This window comes from Phoenix dactylifera, chromosome 4 (genome assembly GCF_051530095.1).
Source record: "Phoenix dactylifera cultivar Ajwa chromosome 4, Ajwa_hap1_PhDact_Kaust_v1.1, whole genome shotgun sequence".
Lineage (NCBI taxonomy): Eukaryota > Viridiplantae > Streptophyta > Magnoliopsida > Arecales > Arecaceae > Phoenix > Phoenix dactylifera.
The window spans coordinates 48846783-48874337 of NC_143193.1; the positions used below are offsets into that span (position 1 = coordinate 48846783).

The 27555-nt window shown below is 36.8% G+C and overlaps 2 protein-coding genes across 11 annotated transcripts; both read left to right on the plus strand.

Moving 5' to 3' along the window:
• Positions 1-642: 642 nt before the first annotated feature.
• On the plus strand, positions 643-19007 carry LOC103704774 (uncharacterized). 10 transcript variants are annotated; one of them, XM_088720301.2, is made up of 12 exons: positions 4749-4820; positions 5217-5281; positions 6342-6543; positions 9653-10444; positions 15585-15767; positions 15927-16292; positions 16936-16997; positions 17094-17192; positions 17421-17514; positions 17711-17809; positions 18547-18635; positions 18719-19007. In XM_088720301.2, the coding sequence occupies exons 3-12, from the start codon at positions 6472-6474 to the stop codon at positions 18741-18743; spliced, it is 1881 nt and encodes a 626-aa protein (XP_088576427.2). In that variant the 5' UTR covers positions 4749-4820; positions 5217-5281; positions 6342-6471; the 3' UTR covers positions 18744-19007. The 10 variants fall into 10 exon arrangements, 8 of the variants coding, with proteins under 8 accessions (XP_038989513.3, XP_088576428.2, XP_038989512.3 ...); XM_039133585.3 differs by lacking the exons at positions 4749-4820; positions 5217-5281 and adding an exon at positions 643-873; XM_088720302.2 differs by lacking the exons at positions 4749-4820; positions 5217-5281 and adding an exon at positions 662-873 and having other exon boundaries at positions 15930-16292.
• A 5320-nt stretch (positions 19008-24327) lies between these two features.
• LOC103704773 (uncharacterized) lies at positions 24328-27520 on the plus strand. The gene is made up of 2 exons (XM_008788197.5): positions 24328-24636; positions 25878-27520. Exon 2 carries the CDS (start codon positions 26198-26200, stop codon positions 27380-27382), a length of 1185 nt encoding a protein of 394 aa, XP_008786419.2. The 5' UTR covers positions 24328-24636; positions 25878-26197; the 3' UTR covers positions 27383-27520.
• Positions 27521-27555: the final 35 nt, after the last annotated feature.

The window sequence follows — 27555 nt, forward strand, 5'->3', positions numbered from 1 at the left end:
ATGTATAAATAGTTTGAGAGAGAAATAAAAGGATAAGATCCACATGGCATCTCCTTTCCCACATGGATGCTATCTAATCCAACAAATCGGTACCAATCAATTATCTTTGTTGTAAAAAAAGATCAATTTCTCTCAAAGTTCTACGAACATGGCTTAAACAATATATTGCAGTAAACACAAAAGTCTCAGATGATGGAATTATCAAGTTACGGCCCAAGAAAGAGAAGCACAAAGCTAGCTTACATGTGGAGTCATGTGTTCCAAGAGCCCTGCATGCAATTTTCAAAGCTGGAAGGTTAAACAATAGCTTGTACTGTCACAGGAAAGAGAAAGAATTGGTTCTTAGCCACCAAACGGTACATGTGTGCAACCTTCGAAGCCCGTCGAAAATTTCAGCTCGAGCTCCAGTAAGTCACCGTCTTATTAAACTCCGACGGCCGGACCATCAGTCCATCACTTGATAGGAACCATTCGTTCGGTGGTCCCTCTTCCGGTGTCCATCGGTAGATCAGATGGTGAGATCTAACGGCTCGAAGTGCACCGCGAAGGGATGGCTTTCTCGTAATTGAAGAATATCCAAGGGCAATTTTGTAAGAGAATGAAGCAACTACTTGGCTACTGTGCATCTCCCGCTTAGAAGGCCCAGTCTCTCGCTTGCCCAGAGAGAGAGAGTGAGAGAAACAGAGAGAGAGAGAGAGAGAGAGAGAGAGAGAGAGAGAGAGAGAAAAGATTTCCAGTATAGATTTCGATTTTGATCGAATCGGAGGTCTTCTTGAATCGTTTCTAAATTTTTAGAATTTGTGAGATCTCTCATCTGTGATCTTGGATCCACGTACTTCAATGCATCGGAGATTTCTTCTTCTCGATCAAAAGGTGCGCGCCTCCATCGCCCTTAATTTCTCGAATTCTCTTGATTTTTTCTTGAATGTTGGTGCGGGTGAGTGAGTGTTGAATCTGAGATCTAAAGATTCCAGGAAATGTAGTAGAATTCGTCGTTATTTGAAGCGTCACAGCTCGAATTCAGCTAATTTTCTGCCCGAACTTTTCTTTTTTTGCGGTGTTCTCCCTAAATTTTTCGATCCGAACCTGTGATCTAATTTTAAGTTTGCAGAAACGTCCCGTTGTTGGAAAATTTTAGGGAGAAAAGTGATCGTTTTGTTCTATTTTTTGAACTCAAAACTTGGATCTGATGTCAGTCTCTTGTTTCACGCTGATCTAGATCAAGAATTCCAGTTTAATGAGCAAATCTGATAAAATAAATTTATATGGGAGGAGGAAAATGAGATTTAAACTGATGGTGCCAAGCATTTGAGCTACAGTTTGATGTAAAAATTATAAGTTTCGATCTCTGATTTCTGAGTTCTGTAAAAGTTTCTTTCCATGTTTGATTCGAAAACAATCCGAGAGAAGTATACCTTCTTGTTCCTTCTCAGCGAGTTTGGATCCTCTTCTCACTTCAATACCGTCCATCTAAATCCTTACCGTTCGTTCAGGTGAGACCCATTAATCAACGGTGTATAGTTGAACAGATGGTGGGACCAGAGAGTCTGATCTCTTTTTGTTCCACTGGTCGGCCTAGAATCTGTTATCGTGTCTGCATTTTAGGTAGTGGTGGCCCGCAGCTGATGTGTCAGGCCCTCACTGGGCTAAAGAAGGGGGTCCCAGGAGTATCGCTGTGGTCCCATCAAACCCGTCAAAGGCCAGGATCTCGCAATTTGCACATAAGCTCGAGGATTACCAGGCTTATATATTGAACATAAGAGAAAAGAGCTCTTGCACGTGATCAGTTCTGACAAGTGCGTGTTATTCGTTGCTTGGAAATAGCAATGGCCTTCATGTGGGTCTTCTCTTTGTGCGTGAGTCCTTCGAGCGTCCATCTCTCCTTCCACGTTACTTTCTGAAGGGATGGGATTTTTTAGGGATAAAAAGGTAGAGCTCATTAGCACGTCAAAACTTTACTGGTTCTGACTTCTGAGTCATGCTCAGGGCACGTGCATAAAGCTGCCTTTTCTTTTCAATTTTTTTTCTTCTAAAGATCAAAGCTGAAATGCTAAACTAACCGGAATTTTCAAAATCAAATTTACTATTGTTGATTGTGCATGTCCATCCATTTTGGTCATTTACATGCATCTCATTTCAAATTGTGTGCCATTTGGTCTTTTAGAAACATGTCCTGCATCCTTTTAGCACACTTCCGAGAAATGAGATGATGCTAGACTTATTTGTGAGTTTATCCCAAACATAAGATTTTGTACTTCTTGAACTAATGATCGGAACATGCTAAGCAAAAGTATGGCAAATGCTATGCTTCTTAGGATGTCGTGTGGTGGATGGCTTGATAAGGTAAATCTTGATGTCGGAGATAGCAATAGTCTCAACGACGAAGATGCTGACTAGGCCATGCTATCAGAAATCAAGATAGGGTGAATCGGATAATGCGACCAATACTAGGGTTAGAAAAATAGATTGGCAATCGGTTGTCTGCCATTCTTCCTATAGTATCCCCATCAACCAACGGTTGAGATTTATTCTCTCCATCCATTAAAAAAAATTATGAAAAGGCATTGGATGGCTCGATGATGTAAATCTTGATGTCGGAGGTAGCAATAGTCTTGATGACGAAGATGCCGATTGGGCCATGTTGTTGGAAATCAGGACAGGATGAATCGGATAACGCGACCAATACTAGAATTAGAAAAATAGACTGGCAATCGGTTGTCTGCCATTCTTTCTATAGTATCCCCATCAACCAACAGTCGAGATCTATCCTCTCCATCTATTAAAAAAATTATGAAAAGGCATTGGATGGCTCGATGAGGTAAATCCTGATGTCGAAGATAGCAATAGTCTTGACGACGAAGATGTCGGCTGGGCCATGTTGTCGGAAATAAGGGCAAGGTGAATCTGATTATGCCACCAATATTAGAGTTACAAAAAACGGTTGGCAATCAGTTGTCTGTCAACCAATAGTTGAGATCTATTTTCTCCATTCATTAAAAAAAATTATAAAAAGGCATTGGATGGCTCGATGAGGTAACATTGATGTCGGAGATAGCAATAGTCTCGACGAAGAGGATGCCGGCTGGGCCATGTTGTCGGAAATCAGGGCAGGATGAATCTGATAACGCGACCAATACTAGAGCTAGAAATCGGTTGGCAATCGGTTATCTGTCATTCTTTCTATAGTATCTCCATCAACCAACGGCGGAAATCTATTCTCCATCCATTAAAAAAAGATTATGAAAAAACACAGTAGTAGAACCCGCAGAAGTGCACTAATGGGAGCTTAATATGTGCAAGACATGCTTAGGTTGTTTCTAAAGATGCAGCTCGCTTCCTCACTATTTCACAAAGGGTTTGGGTGGCAACCACCCTTGGCGAACAGCCCAACCCAAACAGACGAAACAATTTTCGCGCGGGGAGGATGGTAAGCGGGGGTTGGATCAGATCCAATGCGCAACCCAACACAACTCAAATTTAAACAACCATTGCAACCAAGCTTTTTGAAACTGTTTAGCCGTTATCATATTGAGTTGAGCTATCAGTGCTTACACTATAAGCAAGTCTAAGGTGCCATTTCTGTAGCTGTCTATTTGTACATGTTAGGTGCTGGCAACATCAAGCTATAGCTCAAATGCCCCGAGGTGGTACACGCCGCTAGTGCATGTCCGAACGTACGGTACTTGGATGTCTGCTTGCATCAAGATACGTATCATGTATACTAGCTATAGCTATATTTGGTATCATTAATTTAAACTGAAGCAGTCAATGTCCACTAGCAACCATGGAACATCTGAGCACGGGAGCGGCTTAATGCGTTTGGAGCCTAAGACGAGTTCACTAAAAGAGATTTTTTTTTCTCTTTTATCTTTGAGGCCTTCGCAAATTCACTAAGAAAGATAATTTTTTTTTCTGTTTTGTCTTTGAGGTCTTATCTGCTGTAGTCTTCTTTAAGTCGGAATCTTAGGGGACCGTCTCTGCGCAAATGGTGAACGTAGACAAGAAGTTAGTTCTACAAAAATGTTTTAAAATACACGCAACCCGAATGTCAAGTAGCTGGTGCTTGTCGGAAATATCAAGTTATAGATAGTAACAGGCTACGCGTCGTCCCGGTTGACCTAACAAATAGAGTACGCGTCAAGTATGGGTTCCATCAGTCTTTTGAGGCTCATCTGTTTCGGTCCAATTAAACACCGGCCGTCCGTTGAGAAGGATCCAACTGATGGCCCATTGGGGCTTTGGGATCCCGCCGTCTACTCACTTGCACACCGTAGATCAGTTGATCGACGGAATCTGTGTGGCTGTCAGAAGTGGGCCCACCCAACTAGAGACTGGCCCACCATTGGGTTAGATTAGATCTAAGACCCATCTCCTCTCCCATAGTCCCATATGGCTTCGTGTGAGTCTCACGTGCGTTGTAGTGACGCTTTTCACCCCAGCGGAAGCAACGGTCACCCCTCTCTCTCTCTCTACTTGATAGCCAAGAAGGCAAGAACCTTCTGAGATGCCCATCCCGCAAGAAAAGGACAAAATGACCATATAAGTTAGGCCTGTGGAGCCGAACTCCATTCATCCATCTCCCCACGATCCAACTACTTTTCTGTTCTTATTTATTTTACAGGCGTTAGATTTCCGGCAAACGTAATACGTGTGAAAAGGTGCATTTATTAATGTTACAATGGTGCCCAAATTAGTAACTTCATTCTTTCTCCCGGTTCTTGAAGCACTGCGTTTCTTTTCCGGCAGTTGGTGATCTCAGAGCTCTTCTTGAGCTGAAATCCTGGTGTTAGGGAAATGGGAGCCTAGTATTCGAAGCACAGGTACAAGGGCTTCAAACCTCTGGGTCTTCTTGTTTCAGGTTTTCAACCGTAGTTTGCTCCTGAGATCTTTCTTGCTCTCTTTTTTTCCTTTTTTTTTGTTGGTTATCTTCTTGGTGTCGAAAAGACGGAATAATACGACTGTTGCTATAGTTTTCCTTTTCTTGCTTCGGTAAGGGTTATGATGCAGAGGAGAAGATAAAATCTTTAATTTTAATATATGGTGAAGAGAAGTTGGAGACCAGAATTGTGATTTTTCTATTTTCATGAATGTTTCTTTTGAGCAGCAAGTTTTCTCTACTAGTTTCGTTCCTTTCTCCTTTTTTTTTTTATATAATGATTATGGCATTACTTGTCATTTTTATAGAGGAAATTTTGATCTTGTTAGTGTGGATGCAGAAATATTACCTTCAAAAATTTGATCGTCGTGCTTGAAGAAATTTCTTGTTTCCTTTGTATATTTGGTAAATTCACTGTTTAAAATTCTGCTTTAGTTTCTGGAAGCTGGAATCTGTTGTTTGCACTGTCATATGATCTTTTTAAGCTTTGCTCTTTCAAGACCTGGGTAATGGAATTTTGATATGAGGAGACAGGTAACAAGAATAGAATACATAAGTCACCTAGACTTTTGCCAAACTGGATATTTGGTGTGTGATGCTAGTATTACTTAGTTTGCTTGACAGAATTTGTCTCGAGAATATGCGGCAGTCAGTGAATGATCTCAATCTAAATCATCTTGAGATGCTACTTTGATATTAACTACAGAATGTGTTGGAATGACTTGACCAACTTTCTTAGCTTGTTCTTGAAATTTGCCCCTTTACAGTGGTTCTTTTATCCAAGGATTCTTGCTTTGCATAAGAAATCCTTAATAACTTGGAAGACTACATATGGAGAACTGAGATTCTATGTGAATCCTTCTTTTATCCTTTTCCTTTATTTATCTACTCGATTTGACTGAAACTACGACTTGTCCTTTTTCTCTTGTTGTTGTTTCCCATATTTACTTGAATTCCACTTTTGATGAAATCTAAGAATGCATAGTGTTAATCATTGAAACTTGAAATTGGAGCAAAACTTAATTTAGAAAAATTAATCTAGCCTTAAAATACCTATCAGTTTATTGTTCAACTCTTTCTTACTGATGATTCTCTGCGTATTATCACGATTGATTCTTTAGTTGTTGATTATTTTCATAAGTTCATGTTAGTGAACTGTTCATGAATTTTCTGCTCTTTAAAAAATTATTCACTGTACCTGCACCCAATATATCTTTTTGTTTCTTCACATAAGATTTTCATTTAATTTTCAGCACTTCTCATCATTTCTCTTGCCAGCATAGAAGTGAATTTTGTCGGTCATTGATGATCTATTTGTGTTCTCCAAAAGAGACTAAACCTTTCAATATTTTTCCTCAATCCCTCTCTTCCCCCTTTTATATATTTGTGATAGTTTTCTACTGAAATTATCAAGAACAGAGTAAGAACTTGTTCCTGAAATTAGCTCATGTTACCTTGTTAACAGCTGATACATCTTACACCTATGGCTTTATCCTGGTAGAAAGGAAGGACATCTTCAGGATTTTTCATGATGGAAGCTTCTTATTATGGGTTTCTGTAGTGCAAACCATTGTGTAAGACCTGGTTGATATGATATGGCAACTGATATTGGTCAAACTTATAATGGATGGTCGCATGATAAATTGTCTGACCATGATGACTCTCAGGTACTTCCTTTTTTTATTAGGTAACCCAGTAATTACTAATTCTGAATATTTTGTCTATCCATTGTTTGGGCTTCTTAAAGTTGTTTTCTTCAACATAATAATTGCGCTATCATGTAAACTGCAGCTCTTTTTTATTTATTTCTTGATATTCTCAACATAGGAAATGCCTTCATTATAAAGACTGTTTCTGTGCCTTCAATATACTGTGGCTTTAAAGTAGTCCAATTTTTCTGAGCAACTTTAGTAAATTTTTCTTAGCTTAGCTCTAAATACCTTGATTTATATAGTGTCTTATGGTTTGTTGTAACATCGAACTGTTGTGGAATCTCACCTTCTCAATTATTTTAGGTCTTCTCTTGATGCAATGTTCTAATGTATTTGCACTCTAGAAGCTTTATGCTGTAGATTATCCAGATCTTTATCATGTTTTTCTGCAGATATCCTGCTTATTAAGTGATCATTTTCTGTGCAAAACTTAATGTAAACCAATAGCAGTGCAAGTATGTAACCTTTGGATTCTCCAGCAATTTCCTATATTAATCTGGTGGCAGCATTAGTGCAAAACTTTTGGCCATGTTGAAGATTGAGGTTCTTGTATCCATGACCTTTCAACTTTTAATATTTTTGTACATCATATCAATCAACAAAGTGTCAAGAAATTTATTTAGTTTTTGGGGTCCAAGATCATCCCATTAGGACTGCTAGCTCATTATATAAATGCACTATCTATAAGGGCATATTGTCACAGTTAAAAAAGGAACAGAATAATATGCTATACAGTAGTACATGTGCTATAATGCTTCCCCATGTCAACTCAAGTTAGATCAAACATCGAAGGTTTGCCAATAAGTCTGACAAGTCCGCATCATATGTGACGACATGACAAGGTCATCAAGCTTCATTTTCAAGAAGATTTATTGTTATGTTCATTGATCTTATTTCACAGAACTTTCTAAGTATAGCATATAATGGCTGGAATGCTAGGCAAAAGTTCATCACCTACTGATTAATAGCAAAGGCATAATTTGGCTCAAGTCTATTCACATTGTTCTGATATTTAATTCTTCTCACTTTTATAATGAAAGAGAATTTTGTTCCCCAATTTAATTACTGTCATAATGTTGAGCATGATCAATCATGGTGTGGATTAGCAATCGCTAATTTAGATGGGGAAAAGAGATCAAGAGAGCTCATGATCATTACGCCACATATTTCCAGGCTAGAAGACACGAATGGCATACAACATGTTTGAGGATTTGTAAGATGTGCTTCAGCTCTGGTTTGTTTACCAATATGATAAGTTGAGCAGTGACATAAACATTTAATGCTATCCAAAACTTTTAAGTTTAGACAGAAACCAGACTTTTTAGAGAAGCCTCATAAGATAGAAAGTCGACTACATGGAATTGAATTTGTTTGTGAAACCTACAGAAGAGTAGCATCGGCAGAGTTCACAGAAGTATAATGCATCAAACCAGGTAAGCCTAGAGCCATATGATGATTATATTGGATTATGGAAAGAATAGATGTTGCTAACGACAGGAAGGTTCAATACAAAGGACATGACAGACAATATGGCAAACAGAGAATAACTTATCTGTTGCTTTATGTGCGAGGGACGACTTTTGAAAGGAACATCATGCAAGTATTGACAGCATAGCCATGCTACCGAGCAGCAAGAAGATGGTCCATAAAGCTTGGTAGGACGGTGGGGAGGCAGAGTCAATACAGAGCATGTGGTTGTGCTAGAGGAGTGAATCTCTGGCATGACTACCTGCATTGAAGCTTCTTGTCCTGCTATTCCTCTGCCGATCAGTTGCTTGCGCGATATATATTCATCCATCCTTATATGGTGTCCTTTCTCCCACACACTACATGATTAGGCAGAAGTTCTTCTTGATAGGCAAGTGAATGATGGATCCAACACGCCATCAAATATTTTATGTGGTCATTTTCACAAACGATTTGTCAGTGTTCTAAATGAACATTGGACACGTCATCAAGCAAGTGATGCATGAGCTTAATTGACCATGGACATATAGTATTAGAGGATGTTGATTGTTGAGATGTATGGCAAGATATGGTGAAAGATGTTGCTATAGAGAATCAGTGATTAAATGTTGCCAGCTAGCAAAGGATATATTGTGGCTGGAGCAACAAAATACTGCAGGAGATTCTTCAGTTGATTAATCTACATATTGTTGAATCTTCATACCCTAGGTCAATAACTCAAAACACTTTGTTAGCATGTCAACCAACAGTTAGCCAATCTACGTAAGTGTAACTTGAATATGAGAATTATCTTGCAAGAAGGATCTGAGCACTAGAGTTTCTCAAGTTCTCAGAATTTTACTAGAAGGTACTAGTCAAAATTGCAATTTGTGGAATAGACAGGAATTGCATTCCTAATAAATCACCAAATTTACATTAGATACTGAACACCACATCTTCAATATAATTACTATTACTTATATGTCACTAAAATATTAAAGCTATCTCTTATTATGTGTCATTGCTAATCTGAATAAAACTTTGTTACTACATCGTTAAACAGTTTCTTGACTGAATGCTGTTGCTTTGGTCCAGTGAGGGGAATTCTAGATAATTATTATTTCCAGTGTTCTTATTCTCTCTTGCATTTTTGGAACACATAATCTCTTTCATTTTTTCTCTCTCAAGTTCTACCTGGTTTTTTATTGTTATTCCCTTGTTTATATTATCTTTCTGGTCTGACTCTAAACTTCATCCACATATGCATTATTACTTTTTGCTCTAAATTATGCCATCTTTAACACACTTTTAGGGTTTAAAAGTTACAGAAGCCTTGCCTGAATGAAGTATCCTCACCTTATTTCCTGTTTGTTGGTTACTTGGTGCATACATATGAAGCTCTAGATGTAAACCTGAACTTGCAGTGCTTTGGGCTTAAGCTGTACTTGGTCCTGATCTTCTACAATTCCTTTGTGCCTTCGCTACTCTGTAATAGGATTATATGGATAATATTATTATTACATGAGCTTGTGTATGTTTCCATTTTCTTTTTTTTTCTTTTCTTTTATGTAAGATCCTATATTATCATTGTTATCTTCTTTTTTTTTGGGGTTTGCAGGAAGTTTCCATGTCCCAAATGCTTGATCATGGTTCAATATCCTTTGGAAGATTTGCAGTTGAGTCCTTGTCATGGGAAAGAAGGTCGGTGTTTACTTGCAATAGACGTCAAGAGGAGCTGGAGAAATTCAGAGCTCCCGGTTTAGTTGCCCAAAAGAAGGCATTCTTTGAAGAGTATTACCAAAGAATTCGAGCTATGAAGGCTTTGCAAGAGAATCAGCAAACTGAGCTCCCATCGGATCATGGTGGTGATGATAGTATTTCTAGCCAAATGGGAGAGGAGGATGAAACAGCTACACAACTTGAAAGTCTCAGAAATGGAGTAGCAAATGCTAGCAATGCTTGCTTAAAAAAAGCTGCAGTTGGAGTTGCCTCGGAAAAAGGGAAAAGCTTCAATGAAACACTTCAAATAAAGGACTTGAACGATGAGATTGTGACACCATCAGAGAAAAGCTTGGAAGAGATTGAAGAGGAAAAGAACTCTGGCTATGCTCATCAGATGGAGACCTTGGATACAGAATCATCGGTGCATGTATCACTGGTAAAAAGCAAAGAAGAAATTGATCAGCATGAGCTCGGTGGACTTGATGATGGAGGGATTTCAAGGAAATATGAAAATTCAGCATGTGATGCCACTACTGTGGAAGCTTCCCAAAGGACTGCATTGTTTTCTGTAGATTCTAATCCAGAAAATTCAGAACATTGGCTGGTTGACAACACTGCTGTAGGGAAAATGAAGTCGGGTGCTAAGAGGCATACAGAGAAACGTGTATCAGTTCCGAAGGTCAAGAAGGTATGCCAAAGTTGCAATTGGATTTTTTTAAAATTATTTTTTGCTGGTTAATAGACCTAAAAAATAAATTTAAGTTGAATATATACCATTCCTAAGTTAATCATTCACAAAACAGGAAGAACCCAAAAAAAAGGAAAATGAATGAACATGAAGATCAAAATATCAAAATATTTCAAGTGCTTTAGATGGCCAACTGCGCTGCAACCATTGAAAATTCCATGTCAAGTATTTAATTCCAAATCCATATCTTAGTCATATGCCTTTTGTGATCCAAATGACTTTCATGATCACCATAGATCTCTATGATTGCTGTGGATGAGACTTTATGATGATTTTGGCATGTACCACACACAGACATGTGATTTTGATCCAGGGGCGGAGCTAGAAATCATCTTTTTGGTCAGGTGAGGAGTGGGGGTTTGGGTATGAGCATGAGGGAGTCAGGTTTTCTTATTTTAGTTTCTGATATATTTACAGTAAACATTATCACAAAATGAGAAGTTATATACTATTACCTAAACCCTTTTGAATAGATCATCTTAATTAAGCACAAGACAGTTTTCAATATATGGCTAAACAAAATACGCTGAGCATCTTGTTTTAGGAATATCTATCAGTGATGTAGTGAAACTAAAATGATTTTGTTGGACCGCCGAACTGATACCGGAGCCTGTACAAGTCGGCAGACGGGTCGGTACAGTACTGACGAATCTTGTTTTAGGAATATCTATCAGTAATATAGTGAAAGTAAAATGATTTTGTTGTACTCAAGGTTCGCCGAACCAGTACCGAGATCTGTACCAGTCGGCGGATAGGTCGATACGGTACGGTAGGGCGTGCCGGTTCCGTACCGACACACCCATTTTTTTTAGTGGAGTTTTTCAAGTTGATTTAAATGGTAATCAATCTTTTTGAACTTTTTTAATAATTTTTTTATGGTTTTTTGATTTTCTTTTATGTTTCTATGATTTCGGTTTAACCTAAATGATGCAGCTTATTATTTTAAAATGATACAAAATATAAAATGATTAGTGAGATGTTACATTGTACAAGAAGCAACATGAAATATCCTCAAATCGAGTAATGAGGTAAAAAATATAAAATAATACAATCAATTACATATATTTAAAGTACAATATATATACCGATATCTAAAAGCTCGTCGAGTGGCGATGCCTTTCGTAGATATTCGGATCATCAATATAGTCAGGAGGCACATTAGCCTACGCTTCTAATCAAGCGGCGTTGTAGTTCATCCTATAAAGAACACGCTCGGGGTTATAAGCACTCTCGAATCTCTTACTGAAGCTCTGACTTTGAGAGGTGTCCTATGGTTGATAAATTGGCTGTGAAGGAGTCCATCCGAATAAGCCGACAGCAAAATTCGATTCATAAGATGCTCCAGACTATGTAGGGTAGTAGCCATCAGAAGATGCCTTAGATGCACCATATCCGTATCCATATCCATATGAGTCATAGGTTGCATGTGGCTGCGGATAATAGGATCCAGTATACGACTCGAAACTTGATACGTTTATGGATCCTACTCCACGTGTGAGTTTATCTATAGTTGCATCATGTCCTTCTGAATGACTTCGAGGAGCCCGTCTCCTATATGCAATTGGATCCGGACAGACTCCACAAGATCATGCACTATGGTCTCTATTTTGTGTAATACATAAACTAGGACTCGTCGGTGAATCGAAGACCACTTTGCGGCTATATCTCATAAACAGTGGTCTCATGTCCTCCACTCCTTTTCTAGCCAGCAGATCCATAACCACCAGAATTGCTACTCTTGATTTCTGAATCTGAGTGAACTGACTCCTCGACACTCTCTATTGGAGTTGTAGGTGTCTTTTGTTTTTCTTTTTTGGTGTGCTGGGCAGCTGCCTTCGTATCCTTTGTACCCCTCAGTGCATTCTTACCCTTCTTACCATCTTTGCTAACGGCCTTCCTGACTGAGGAGGTCCTCCTTAACTTTGGATCTGCCTTGCCACTTGCAGAACCGGAGCCTGATTCATAGTAAGAGGGTCCAAATCAAGCCCAATGCTTGGCCACCTTATCCTACTGCTACTGATCATCCAGGCTCGCCTGCATAGCAATCTGAATTTGTGCCTCATTATTTGGAGCAGACATCTCCTTTGACTTTCTAGAGTGATAGGAAGGTGGCTCTGCCACTCGGCGGTCCATCTCTGTCTTCTTAGAAATCCTCTTCTTCACTGCACTGAAATCAGTAAAGTGCTTCTTCATCAACTGCCAAACCTTCTATGGGCCACCAGCTAAATACTGCTTCAATCTGATTATCCCTCTTTCCTTGAGCTCTGTGTTACACCAGTTGCACTTCCAATGGTGCGACCTGAGAGCATGTGCCCATAATCCCAACCAATGTCATGCTCTGGCTTCTTTTCTCTCGATGACTCCATTCCTGCATGTTCATCAACTACATCAGCTTATCAATTATTTAAAAATAGCAAAAAAAATTTATGATGAAGATCTTTTTTTTTTACGTTAGAAAATATATCTTATTTATCTAAACATAATACTAATTTTTCATATTTTTTATTTATATATTTTTAATAATTTTTAAATTTAAAAATATGTTTAAATATAATAACTTCAGAAAAATATATTTTCTACTTTAGAAATTACTTCTGAATTATGTAATATGTACTACTATTTTTATAATTTTTGGTATTATTTATTTTTAATTATTTTTTAAATTTAAAAATAATTTTTAAATATTAATATTTAAAAAATTAATTTTAGCTCACATTCATCTAGAACCCAATAATGGATGCTACATATATTTTTCTAGGCCTGTGGGCATGCATCATAGGCTACATATTTTTCAAATTTTTTTAAATTTAGGCTTAGGCCACTGTGCGCATGATTGCATCAAAACTTGAATAAATGGAAATCAAATTTTGCTGAAGAGTAGCTTCCATGCCCCTAAATATGTTTCTGATTTTACAATTTCTTTGTAAAATTTTTATTTTTTATATATATTTCTATTTTTAATCTAAAAATATGTTTTAATTTTTAAAAATTATATAAAATCCGACAATTAAAATTTTTTATAACATCATGTAGATCATTTATAGATCTACAACATATAATAAAATCAAATCTAAATCAAAAATTTTAGTATGATCTCCCCTTATTTTGTAATTTTTGAGCTATTTTTGTAAGCCCCCCTTCCCAAAAAATTGAAGGACTGAGATAGGAGAAAGGAAGCATACCTTATTTAGGCTTCAATCTTCCTTCTGAAGTGCTGAATCTGTGGACTTTTCATCGTGAGGGGAAGGGAAAAAGGCGGAAAGCCTTCGCCACTTAGAAATGATGCTAGGAAGGCCTTCTCGGGCCTTCCCAACATCATTTTATCAGAAAACAAAGAAAAGAGGAGAGGGCCTGGTTCAGAACCTGGTCGACTCGGTGCGACCAAGAGACTATGATGGGGGCCTCTATTAAATTACTTGAGGGGTCTTAGAAAAAGGTGGGCCGATACAAGTTCTTTTAAAAGGTTTGCAAGCTTAATCATGACTTTGAATAAAGAAAAAAGTGTGCTGGAGAAAAAAAAAAAAGGGTTTGCTTTTATATGCTTTATTGTTTGATGATGATCCTCTCATATGGAAAGAACTTTTTTTATTGTAGTCTCCTAACACACCTTTTTTGTGCGTGTTCTTTCTTGTTTTATGCTTACTCTTGTTGTGGAAGGTCCCTTAAAGAACACTGGTAATTGGATGCTCGAAGATAAGTAGGACCAAAAAAATTTGCATACTTTGCATGCTTTGGCCAATATTAGCAAACCTAACAACAAGAATGAGTGACATAACTTTGTTCATGTCTTCTGTTGTGCCAGTGATTCAGAATATCTTTTCATCAATAATGGGGTTTAGAGGAGATATAGTTTATGGACAATCTCTACCTTCTTTATCTTGACATTCCATAACTTGTTGCAGTACCACCGGGAAAAAACCAAAAAGAAAAAGGAAAGAGGCCTTATTAAGTGTTGTGTTCTATTATTTCATCTCGTTCTTTTATAGAATTGGGTAGGAAAAGATCACTAAAAATAGAAAAACTATACATAATCATCTAATTAATTTATAAATATGTATTTTGGGCACTGACAAATTCAGCATTCTGGAATAATTTGGCAAGGTTAAGAAGTTCAGGATTTGGAAATAATCTGACAAATTCGAAAGTGTTAATTAATGGTTCATATAAAATAAGGATATAAACCTTATCTTTTCTAAAATAAAGAACCACAAGTGAAAATTTTAAGAGATGCCTAGAGAGAGCAAGAAATCTGCTACGGTTTTTGTTGATGGTGGAGTTTGGCCAGTGGCAGGGCCTTTGTAAGATTGATCAGGGTTCTGGTCTTTGTAGGATTGCTCCGAACATAAAACGTGTGATGAGATGTGGTTGTGGCCCATGGACGGTGGCCCATAGAGGATGAGAAGAAAGAAAAATGGAAAATGGTGGAGAGGAAGAAGAATAGAACGAAAGAGATGGTTGTGTATTTTTTTTCAAAATGATAGGACGTTATGTTATCGAATAAAGATTCATGATTTGTTCACGAGATTACAAAATTTATTATATTTGTGGTGCATTCGCAAAATGATATATGATTCACAGAGTGATTCAGCAAGGCTATCAATCAAGAATAATTTACATTTTTTCAAAAATTCAGCAAATTTGGTAGCTATTATTTTGAGTATAGTTTATTGGAGTAATTGATTTGATAGCTGGTGATAATACTTCTCCAAGGTAGTTTGTTAATCAAAGTAATTAATGCAGTTATTTTGTCAATAATTTCTTCACGAAGAGTTCTTACATGAAGCATGTCAAGGTTGCTAATAAAATCTGTTTCTCAAACAAATTAAAGTTATACTTCTAGATTGCATAAATACTTCTTTCAAATATAGTTAGTAATTATTTAGGGCAAGGCTAGTCAGATTTCATGCAATTCCTCTGTTTGTGTAATTACTTGCAAGCTTATTTGCTTTCCTAAGCTACCGTGCATTTTTCTTAATAGGAATCAGTTTATGGAAAAAGATGATAATCTATCCACAGATAGAAACCGTATCGTAGCGTCCATTGGATGATTAAGTAATTTCTTCGTCTAATCTGTTGTCAGGAGCCTGCTGCCTTGGTGAGAAATGGCCTAAAGTTGGACTGCAAAAGCAAATCAGAACTGAAATCAACTCAAAGACCAAAATATCCATCTCAGGGGACGATCAGCAGGACAGATAACAGTATAGTTTCAAGCAAGACTCATGCTGATAGAGTCTCAAGCAACTACAGATCTACCTCTGTTTGTGTAATTACTTGCAAGCTTATTTGCTTTCCTAAGCTACAGTGCATTTTTTCTTAATAGGAATCAGTTTATGGAAAAAAATGATAATCTATCCACAGATAGAAACCGTACTGTAGCATCCATTGGATGATTAAGTAATTTCTTCATCTAATCTGTTGTCAGGAGCCTGCTGCCTTGGTGAGAAATGGCCTAAAGTTGGACTGCAAAAGCAAATCAGAAATGAAATCAACTCAAAGACCAAAATATCCATCTCAGGGGACGATCAGAAGGACAGATAACAGTATAGTTTCAAGCAAGACCCATGCTGAGAGAGTCTCAAGCAACTACAGATCTACCTCTGTCGTTTCCCATAGACAACGTACAGAACTGCATTTTAGCGGTACTGTACCTCGCCCTTTTTCTTTTGCTACTGAAAAGCGAGCTGCCGTCCCTTCTGGCATTAGAGAAGGTACACAGAGATTGGATCCCAAAACCCTAAACAAGTCAGCACCATCATTAAATCATGCAAAGGATGTTTCAAATGTTCAGGTAACCTTTCCTTTGATAGTTCTGCTCCAGAGCAATGGAATCGATAATTCTGCTTCCTCCTTTGATGTTTTTTGTTTGAAGAAATCTTGCCAATTTTTGCTTCACTTCAGGTATTGTTGGTATTGTTGACGCCATCTCAAGACACAAATTCTTAACACTTCATGTTGTGAAATTATTTTTAAGAACATCTAAATGGCCTATGTTATATTTGTCTAGAAATTGCTTTGCAGTACTCTCTTTTCATTAAGTTAGAAAAAAAAAGTTCTTTTTAGTAGCAAGTTGCGAATGTCCTATTGGCTTGTTGAATCTTGTACTTTAGTGATTCTAATTTCAACATGGGTTGTAGATAGAAAGGTGAAAAGGTGCAAACCTATAATGGGTAGAGGTACATACAGCATAAGTTCTTATCTTGTTTGGGCTAGATAAGTCCAAATGGCTCCAGTTTAAGAACTTTGTGTTATATTTCATTGTTGTAAAAGCCTTTTATATATATTATTGTTTCTTTTTCTAGAATGTCATAATTATATGTCAAAACTGGTGCCAGTTTTGCATTCATAGCCACTCCATTTTCACACTTATTGGTCCTTCTGATCTAAAGCATTATAATAATATTGCCTCATCTGCATTTCTGTTGTTTTTGCAGGTTACTTCAAAGAAATCAGCCACAACTACTAGTGTGAAAAGTAGAGGATCAGAAAACAAAAGGTTGATTTTTTTGATGATTTTAGCAACCTTGTTGAAGGGTAGGTTACAGCTAATACTCACACCATTGTTCTGCGCCCTCTGATTTTGAATTTTTAGAGGCTCTGGAGAAATCAAAAGAATGCATTTAGCATCAGACAGCAAAACTACCGTTCTTAGGGGAGGAGGTATTACCATGCTTGGACCACCAAAGGCAAGGTATGGTACCTGCTTAAATCTCGACTTGCCGGAGTTGGCTATATTAGCTTTGAGTTATGGATATGGAATCTTGTGCTAGCACCATTTAGTCTTATCTTGAAACCGATGATTACTGGAACTACTTGGTTGACAGGCTGCAGATGAGAAAATTCATCTGCCCTTTTTGCTCTTTATTTTTTATATGAATAGCTAGTAGGACCTAAAAAAATGAAGTTACCTGGAAAGCAGGTCCATTAACCTTCCTGCTCGAGACAAGTCTGATACAAATGGTGGAACTGTCTCCAGATCCATAGATGCTGTCAGACGAAATAAAAAGAAAGAGGTAAAGTTGGCTAGCTTAGGCTGTTTGGTTGGTTCAGTGGTATTTATGTTTTCTTGTGCATTCTTTGGCAACTTCCCAATGGTTGCTCGATTCGGATAATATGTATCTCTGTGGTCAATCATGTATTACCTCTTATTAGTTTATATATAGCCGATTCTATCAATCTGCGGTGATGCTTATGGATTTTATTCTGCAGGAGAAATTTGTAGCAAGGTGCATGCCAGAGGTTCATGGTGTCAATACAAAAAGTTTTGCCCCTCATCTGACTGGAAATCTGAGGACAGAAAGTAAAAAGGTCTACTTCTTTCACAACAAATTAATTCCTTTAATGTTTAGGGATCTCTAGTTGGCAGTGTGATTTCGTTGTGGCACTACTGCCTTGTGTGTTTGCTCGGTAGATATTAGATGACCGTCAGGTGCGAGGCTGATATGCATTCACTCACCTGCATGCTATTCTTCCACTGATATTCTTGCACAGATGAGCACCCTAACGTTGACCAGGCATCTCTCTTTGCACCATGCATTATAGAAAATTATTTTGTTATTTGAATGCTGAACTATTCCATACACCATTAGAAACTATTACTTGAAAGAAAAATGCTGTATGTTCCAATATATTTCCAAAAATTTTCTCTGCACAGCTCATTTGCCACATTGTTCAAGGTGGCTGGTGCTTTATTCAACAACCGTCTTAAGAATTGCATGAATTCCATTAGTCGTGCAAATCTCCTTAAGACATGGGAAACCAGCTGTGCAGAGTTTTGGGCCCCCTTATTTGTTGCTCTTCTTTCAGTCAAGGAATTCAGAAGTGGTTGATCCTTCAATCTCAAGTCTTTGATACTGAGAGTAATTGTTAGTGGATTATGATATCCTGTATATGATGACTGTTGGAGGCTTGACAATCATTGCTATTGCCTCCAACATACCAAAGTATCTCTTCGCTCATGGTACCCCTATATTTCTACTGTTTTCTTTTCTAACAACACATCATGCTTGAAGAGGGCCAAATCACCTCAACGCTAAATTCTGCAGATGGTTCAATCATCTCAGCCGGGTAACCTGTTGGTTAATGGACGGAAGGCACAATTTGGTGATCTGTCATTTGATGGGAGGAGGCCAAGGTATTCAAATCTGCATGTATGAAGCTTCCTAAATCAAGTCCTGCATTTTCAACTTGGAATGATCTCTTCTGGTTTTTGTACAGGCAAATGATGCCCCAATGGCGATGACTTAGGCGCAACCCAGTCTCAGGACAATTTGCGCGAAGGCATTTGTGTCCCAACAAAATAAGCAGCATGTACAAAAGGATGCGAATTTAAATGTTCCATGGGAAATATGTATCATGGGAACAGTAGTTCTGCGGTGACGTTCTCATGGATTTCTGAGGTTGCTGCATTCAAGCGGTAGACATGGGTAGTGATGTAACCTCTGTTGTTCCACATATATCTTTAGGGATGGTGCATTATAATGGATCATTTCCCAGTTCAACGTAAGCTATAGTTTGATTGTGTTATGATACTAATCCATTGGCAGGAAGAGGATATAGACAGCAATCACTAAAGAGGTTTAGATGCTATCCAATTTTGCCATTCTGTGCTAATAGATGTGTTACGAAAGTTCATGCATGGTTTTGGTTAAAAATTTACTAAAATTGTTTAGAAATTTGGACTTGGAGTTTCAGGGTGGCAGAAGAGATGGAATGCTGCCCTGCATCACTTACTCGTTTGGACATTTGTTGCAGTTTTAATCATGAGATATCTCCTGGGACTGGGAGTTGACAACTAGGGAAAGGGAAGGTGGTGAAGAGTGGAATGAATGGTCGGTGGCTGGTGGCTGGTGGCTGCTGCTACTCTAATTTCCGGTGAATGTTAAATTAGCAGACAAAACTTCAGCTGTTTCTCCTGCAAATGCGACTATTTGCGCTGCCCGGTTTGAATATGGGAGAGGGAAGTTTCAGGATAAAGCAGGGTAAGTCCTGATTTATATTTGCATCAAGTATTCTTTTTCCCATATGATGATCGCATGCTTCCGTGATAAGTTGATGCTAATATGGTTTTTATTTTTGGTCCAAAAAGACAAATATATATATAGTCTTAATAGTTGAAATCAGAGCAAGATACATGGCGGGGGGGAAAGTGGAGTGGAAAAGAAATAATGTTGAAAAAAGCAAGAGTGAAATAGGTTATTGTTAAAGGATAGCTTGTAAATAATCATACAACCCATTCCCATTCTAAGCTAAATTTGGGTCAGGATAGATTGGATTGAATGACAATGTTAAGACATGGAAAAGGTCTGAGTCATTTTTATTATACTATTATATGTTGGAAAGAAATCTCAACCATTGATCATTTTTCTTTGGTCAGGACTAAATATATAGTTATACAAGCATATAAATATTCTATAAGAATATAAAATATTTATTATTTGTCCATATAACGGGGTTTAGCTAGGCAAGGTTAAGGTTGGGCTTAGGTTGGATTGTAGGTCAATCCTAACTCAACCCTACTTAATGTTGGGTTGAGATTTTTGAGCCAAGGCGCAACTCATATTTATAAAATCTTAATATAATTCTAGAAAATGAGCAGGTCGGGTAGGTAGGTTTAGTATGAGCCCAATCTAAATTGTGCTCCTAGTCTATCCATAAGAACTTAAGATTGTCCTATAAGGTGTGTAAATTGTGAAAACAAGATGAGGGGATCATTGTAGTTTCAAGTACTACACTACGTAACAATGTGCAGTGATGTCTATCCGCTCTTTTGAAGATTTGGTACTACGAGGATGTGATTGTTTATAGCATACCTTGTAATAATAATAAACTTGGAGGTGAATTGAGGCATATTCCGACCGCTATACCTTTTTGCTTAGCAACAAGAGCTACAATCAATTTCCAAGACCCCAAAAAAAAAAGTCACGTTGGGAATCAAAACAAAATAATAATGGGAGGCAAGGAATTGGAACCGCAATTCCCATTCCGTTAATTAGATGAGAAATGAAATAATGCATGGAAAAAGAAATAGCAGTTGAATTCTAATATTTAACTTATCCAGTTACGCATTAGAATTAATCAATTTTATATTATTTTTAAATATACCAATAGTATTATTTCATATTTTTATATAACCATTAGTTAATTATTATTTTTTATATTATATATGTACTTCAGTGTTATTATGTTTATTTTTCTATTATTTATCTAATGTAATTTTTATTTTTTCCATTCAATTTATTTTGATTTTATTATTTAACATGATATTAGTAATATTATTTTCTAATATTATATTTTTATTAAATAATTATATATATATTAAATAAATTATTTTCTTTGTTATTTTAATATCTATCTAACTATATGTCTTTTTCTTTATTCAATGATATTTTTAACAATTTATATTTCTATTTTTATTTTTTTCCTAAATATGCATCGTTTAAGGCTCATTTGGTTATGTATGATACATAATACACTTCTAAATAATAGTTGATATGATATTACAATGTATGCTATTTGATTTTTTCACTATTTTTTGAAATAATATTTTAAATTATATATTTATTAAATTACTTATTTTTAGTTATGTAAATATTAATTTATATGAAAGTATATTATTTATTACTATTTTATAATACGAATGCTATCAATTAGTTTACCAACAATATCTTCATTCCCACTTTCATGAGAATTGAATGACCATTCCTTCTATGCATGAGTGGAACTACTATTCCTTCAAATCAAAAAAAAAAATTATGCTTCTAAAGAAAATGTGATTCCATCATCTATCATCATACCAAATCCAGTAAACCAAATGCAAATGTAGTGTCCAGATTTTGGATTTGACTATTGGCGATGGATCTCCTATTATTCGGCCTGGGTAATTATAGTGTAGGTCCCTTCTTTTGCTTTTGAAAAAAATAATAACGACTTCCAAATAACCCAAGTCCGCGCATAGCTTCTTTGAAAGTAAGACTTCATGTGAAGTCTGAGTCTGTCCCTTTCCATTTGCATCTATCTTCTTACTCATCCACACTTATGCTACTGAGTAGGAGATAGAAATCATGGTCATTGTCCCTGTAGGAATCCTCTTCGAATGCTGATGTTTTCAGAAATATATTCCTGCAGGAAATATGGATTGAAGCGAGAGGGGTGAAGGAATGAGAGGGGTGAAGGGAAAAAAAAAAGCGAGAGGGGTGAAAAGGAATGAGAGGGGTGAAGGGAAAAAAAAAAGCGCGAGGGGTGAAGGAATGAGACTAGAGAACATGAATAGGATCTGGCCACGGTTCTTTCCGGATTCAGATTTGGCAGTCCCCGCTATAGAAGAAAATGACCCTAGCACGACACGTCTCTCCAAAAAGTTGGAGGCTATTTTTTTTTTTAAGTTCTCTTTTGTTTAATGAATGGGGTGTTTAAAAATATATAATATAATAGTAATAGTTATTTAATTACATGTACAGCACTACGTCGCAAAAAATGATGGAATGCAACATAACTTATAGTCGTAAGCCGAAACCAGAGGAAAAAAAAGAGAGAGAAAAGAAATACATATTAATGTTCCCTGTCCATTTTTAAAAAAATCACTCATCCATCAAATTATGTATTTTTATATCCATTTTAAATAAAATCTTTTGCTATATTTTTACAGTTTAAAAATAAAATAATTATTTTTTAAAAATGTAAAAATTTTATATATATATATATATATATATATATAAAAGTTACACCGACTGCTTAAAAAATAATCAAGAAACAAAAGATGGCAAAGCAAATGAGAAGAGACTTCGGATGTATCCAGAGGACCTCGCCAGAATGCCGTGCAGTAAAGAAGGCGATCTAGTCTGTAATTCTGTTCGTCTCACAATTGTTGGTAATAATATTTAAAAATTATTTTTTATTAAAAAAATAAAATTAATATTTGTAAGAAAAATTTGAAAACCAAGTTCATTTTTTTTGCAAGATTTTTTTTTTAAAAAAAAACGAAAGCAACACCAAACATGCAACACATATTCTTAGACTCCTCCAAATCCTGACGATGACGAAATTTAAATACAAATATTCCATGCAACCCCCGGGAGATTTCACCTCACGCTGTCAAATTCCATTTTATAGTCCACGTAGATACCTGGGAAAATAGCATTATCTCCTGCGTCATTCCCCACTTCCCGGTCTCCACGGATGGCGACAACTCACCATCGTTGGCCCACGTACGACCAAAGTGACTTTAAATTACTCGGCTGCCCACATTCTTCATCGTATTTACGAAGCCGCCCTTCCGATCTCGGCCGTCCGACCTCCGTTTGTTTCACGAAGACCGAAGCATCCCTTACCCATGCAAGGGTAAAATCGTCAATATGTATGCCTATCTGTCAAACTAAATCCGAACCAAGGTTTCGAATAACGCCTGATAACGGAGGAACCATTACTGATCGTTATGACTTTCAACCGTCATAATGATAACAGCTATTTTGATTTTCTTAAAAAAAAAGGCATTTCGGATTTATATGGACAAGTAACAAACAATAGTCAATAATAAAAAATTAACAATTTTGTTTACCTTCAAAATATTATTAATTATTATTTTAATTAATTATATATATATATTCTTACTCCAAAAAAAGGTGAAGTCTTTCCGTCATATAAAGAGTTAGAATGGCAATAATAGATTTGGATATATTAAAAAATAAAATCTATTCTATAAATATCAATATATTATTTTTATTAAAAATATTCTATTTCTTAAAAAATGATTATGAAAGCACAATATTTTGCTAATTAGTAAAGATAAATTTTAATTTTATTTTAACATCTAAATATCCTATATATCATGAAAATAGTTCAAGAAACCAAATATTAATGATCGTAACCCTCTAACATACGACATTGCAAGAGAAGCAATATGATTCCACACATTTTATCTTCCACTTGTTTTCTGTAGTTGGAGACTAGTTCAATATACAAGAATATTGGATTTGATAAGTACTTTCTAATCTGCCATTCAAGAAAGTAAAATATGCTATATTACCGTAAAAAAGATTTTTTTTAGAATATAATATTTACAAAACTATTAAATACAAAAGTAGCTTTTTTTTGTTGTTTTAGATCAATATCTAAAAACCCAATATATCATTGAAGTAGTTTGAGTCACCATATGTATTTTGATTGCAACCTTCCAATGGCCCTCATTATGCTTATTCTCCGTAAATTTTGAAATAACATAATTTTTTAAAATATGTTATATTCCTAAAAACACTATAATCACAAACTTTTAAAAACAGCTAATGATAAAATTAGTATTTTTATTTATAAATCAACATTGCATTATTGGCATAACATGGAAGTAATTTAAGTCATCATATACGACAATTGTAACCTTTTAGCTTATGACATATATGAGATGCTAGCTGGATTCAATACTTTTTATACAGTTTATTTATTCTCCACGAGAAACTTTGCATCTAGCATATTATTTTTTTTAGAGATTACAATCAAAATGAAAAAAATTCAAACCACATTGCAAGAAAAAATATATATCAAAGTAGTAAATACTGCAAAAGGTTTTGTTATATGACTTCAAACAAAAAAAAAACCTTCAGTGGGTATGTAAAAGGTTTTGTTATATGACCTACCCCAAATTAAAAAAAAAGAGACAGCCGTAACGACCGTTAGTTTATACCATGGTTCGACGGCAGTATAGGCTTTTCCGCCTGCAGAAATAAAAGGCCGGGAGGCCACCTAGGCTCGGTTGGATTCCCGAACCTCCGCCCTGGTTACCGAACCCGACGACAGCTGGAGACAGCCTGTCAGCAACCCAACCTCTCTCCCCTGCTTCACCCTCACCCCACCCCCTTGCTTTTTCTTTGTTCCTTTCATTCTCCTCCCCTCACCTCTCCTCCACCCTCTCTCTCGCAGTCTCTCATCTCCATAGCTAGGGTTTCGATCTACGAGGACGAAAGCTACCTGATCTCCTTCGAGTCTCCTCGAATCCGGATTCCCGCTTCGAGAGCTCACGTCCGAGGCCGGCATCGCGGGATTTCGTTCTGTATCTCTCTTGAAATGGTCGAGATCGGGGCGTTCTTTCTGATAAGATCTCTTCGCCTCGGATTTTTGATGAAATGCTTGTAATATTGCTGGAGGTACTCGTGCTTGTCCCTTTGTTTCTATTTTTATATTTTTTTCTTGGGTGAATTCGGTATCTGGTTCATGTTAAATGGTGGAACGTAAGCTTAATTTGTTGGGTTTTTTTTTTGGTTCTTGTGATGCGATATCTTTTGCGATTTGTGGATATACAGCAGAGATTTGTATGATTCTATGGTTTTTGATGTAATGGGGTATTTTTTTTGGTTGAAGAAAAAGGTCTTTTTTTAGTTATTCTTGCTAATATTCAAACGTAAAAATGATTTCTTTTTGTTTAAAGCTGTAGTTCATACTTTTTCGTTTGAGTCAATGAAGTAGTTCGTGCTTGGATTTAATGTGGTTTGCTTTGACCTCAAAGAGTTCATATATGGTATTGAAATTCTGGATGGTATAAAACTGCAGCCAAAGTTTGGGTTTTTGAGGTTTCAACAGATTCTTTAATGCAAAGTGTTATCTAAATAGGATTTTCTTCCTTACTTATTTTTATATTTTACAAAAGGTGACCGATGTCTGAATTGTCCTTTGTTATCGGTTTTAAAAATCTTTTTATAACATGTAGTTGCTGAATTTGAAATTGCTTCAGCACTCTTATTGTTCTCTGCTTTAGTGACTTCTTAGAGGAAGTATAAACTAGGAACAGCGATGTAGTAAGGAAATCAAATAAAAGTATAATCTTGTTCCTAATCTTTTCACTGGCTTAATTTGCGCCAATTATTGTGATTGCAATGTTTGTAGGCATAACTTTGTACTTGTTAGTTACTTAATTGCCAAGTTGAGTCTTGAGGTGGACTTTAATTTTCATGAGGCAGTTGATATTCCTGGTTAGTTATAAAAAAACCTAGGTTCTTATTCCTGTATAGATATATTTAATGTGCATTTTTGTATGATGTTTCTAACACTGTAAATGCATGTGTTGTTCATCACCAAAAAAGAGAAAGAAAAAGGAGATTCTATGATAGTATAATGTAATCAAAGACCGTTACAATGTTGTTCCAGTGGTTTTGCCTTTTTGGTAGTTTTTCCTTTTTGGTAGTTTTTACATTAATCTCATTGGAATATATGTTATATTGAAGATGAGTGCGAAAAATGCAGCCCCTGAAGTATATTGAAGTTGTCTATCTGCTAACAATTGCTCTTTTCTTTTTCAATCTAAACTATTTTTCTATTATTGGAAGTAACATTTATCATTTAGTGTCTTTTAAATTGTAGCCTCTGTGACATTTCACTTTCTATTCTATAGGGTTTCTGTTAAGTTTCATATGCACAAGAAATCTACTGCACGCAGCTCCATTAACAAGAAGTATTATTTCAAGGTTTTGGATTGAATGAAGCGGTGGGACAATTATTCTTTTGGATTATAGATGGTTATTGGTGGTTTGACAACTGAAGCATACTCTCAAGGATGGAAATAATGATTGTTGCACATGAGAAGGCTAGTGGTGCTTGATACAAAACAAATCTATTCCATACTCTTGAGGAGGTGGCTGATTTAGCCGTACCTGCGGGCAACTTTGGTATCCTTGCTGGCAGAGAGCATGCGTGGAATCTGTGTTTTGGGTGATGCCCCTGACCAGAATCGCTGCCGATGCAATCGGTGTGGTGACGATATCCCTCGTCTCTCTAACTGCTATTCTGGGCCTAGTCTGCATATATCGTTCTTTGTACTTCCAGTTACAGATCCGACGAAGAGGTTTTGCCCAGCTCAATTACTTTAATGGGCCTTGGATTGCTCGCATTGCTCTGATTCTAGTTGCAATTTGGTGGGGTTTTGGAGAGATTGTTAGGCTAACTTTTCTGAAAGAAAAAGGAAGTCCCTTTTCCAGCCAACCATGGCAGAAGAGTGTCTGCAAATTCTATGTCCTCTCAAATTTAGGGTTTGCAGAACCAAGTATGTTTTTGATGCTTGCATTCCTTCTCCATGCCGCATTGCAGAAGAGGCAATCGGACACTCTGAGCCAACGATGGAACAGAAAGACCATCAGCTACGTTCTCTTTTCTTGCCTTCCGATATTCATCATGCAATTTGTCCTGATTTTAGTTGGACCCATGTTTAATAATGAGAAGAGCAGCAAGAGAACAAAGATGTCAAAGTTCTTCACATGCACCTATTCTTTAACCAATGACAGCAGTGTATGCACTTATCCCTTACTGAGCACTATAGTTCTTGGGATTTTTTATGTCCTTCTGATCAGCTGTGTCACATGTGTTGGAACCCGGTTGTTGTCCTTGGTGATCAACAAGGGACTGCGACGAAGAGTTTATGTGCTGATGTCTTCAGTTATCCTCTTCCTGCCATTTAGGGTTCTCCTCCTTGGGTTCTCTGTCCTCCCCCGCCCAGGCAATTTGGTCTATGAGGCCATTGTGTTCCTAGCCTTCCTCATGCTGTTATTTTGCACCATGGTGGGGATGTGTATGCTAGTATATTTCCCTGTGGCCGATTCCCTGGCACTGAGAGACACAGGGCACATAGAAATTGAAGGAATGCCATTTGATGACTACTATTATGATGGTGCTTCGCTCATTGCTAACCAGAGCCATCAAGACACAGGTAGGAACTCTGATGCATCCACCAAGCCTGGCTCCATATCTTTTCGCACTATGATCAAGGATGAATCCCCACAAACAGAAGGCATAGGCGATGTTCGCTTCTTTGGTCGGGGTTCCCTCTACATTGGTTCACCTTCTGGGTCCCCCCCGCTCCCTGGCAGGCCCATGGTTCCACTTAGAGAAGTTCCGACAAACTAAGAACGATCTGCAAGTTTTTTTTTTTTTTACTCATCTCTTTCTGTTCTCTCAAATGATATCAGTTTTGTGGTAAAGAAAGTACTAATGTAAAGGTGTTTCTGGCAGTCAAACATTTAAACAAGGTTTGCTCATTGTTCATATTGGTATATTTTCAATTTTGTTGTGTTATTTCC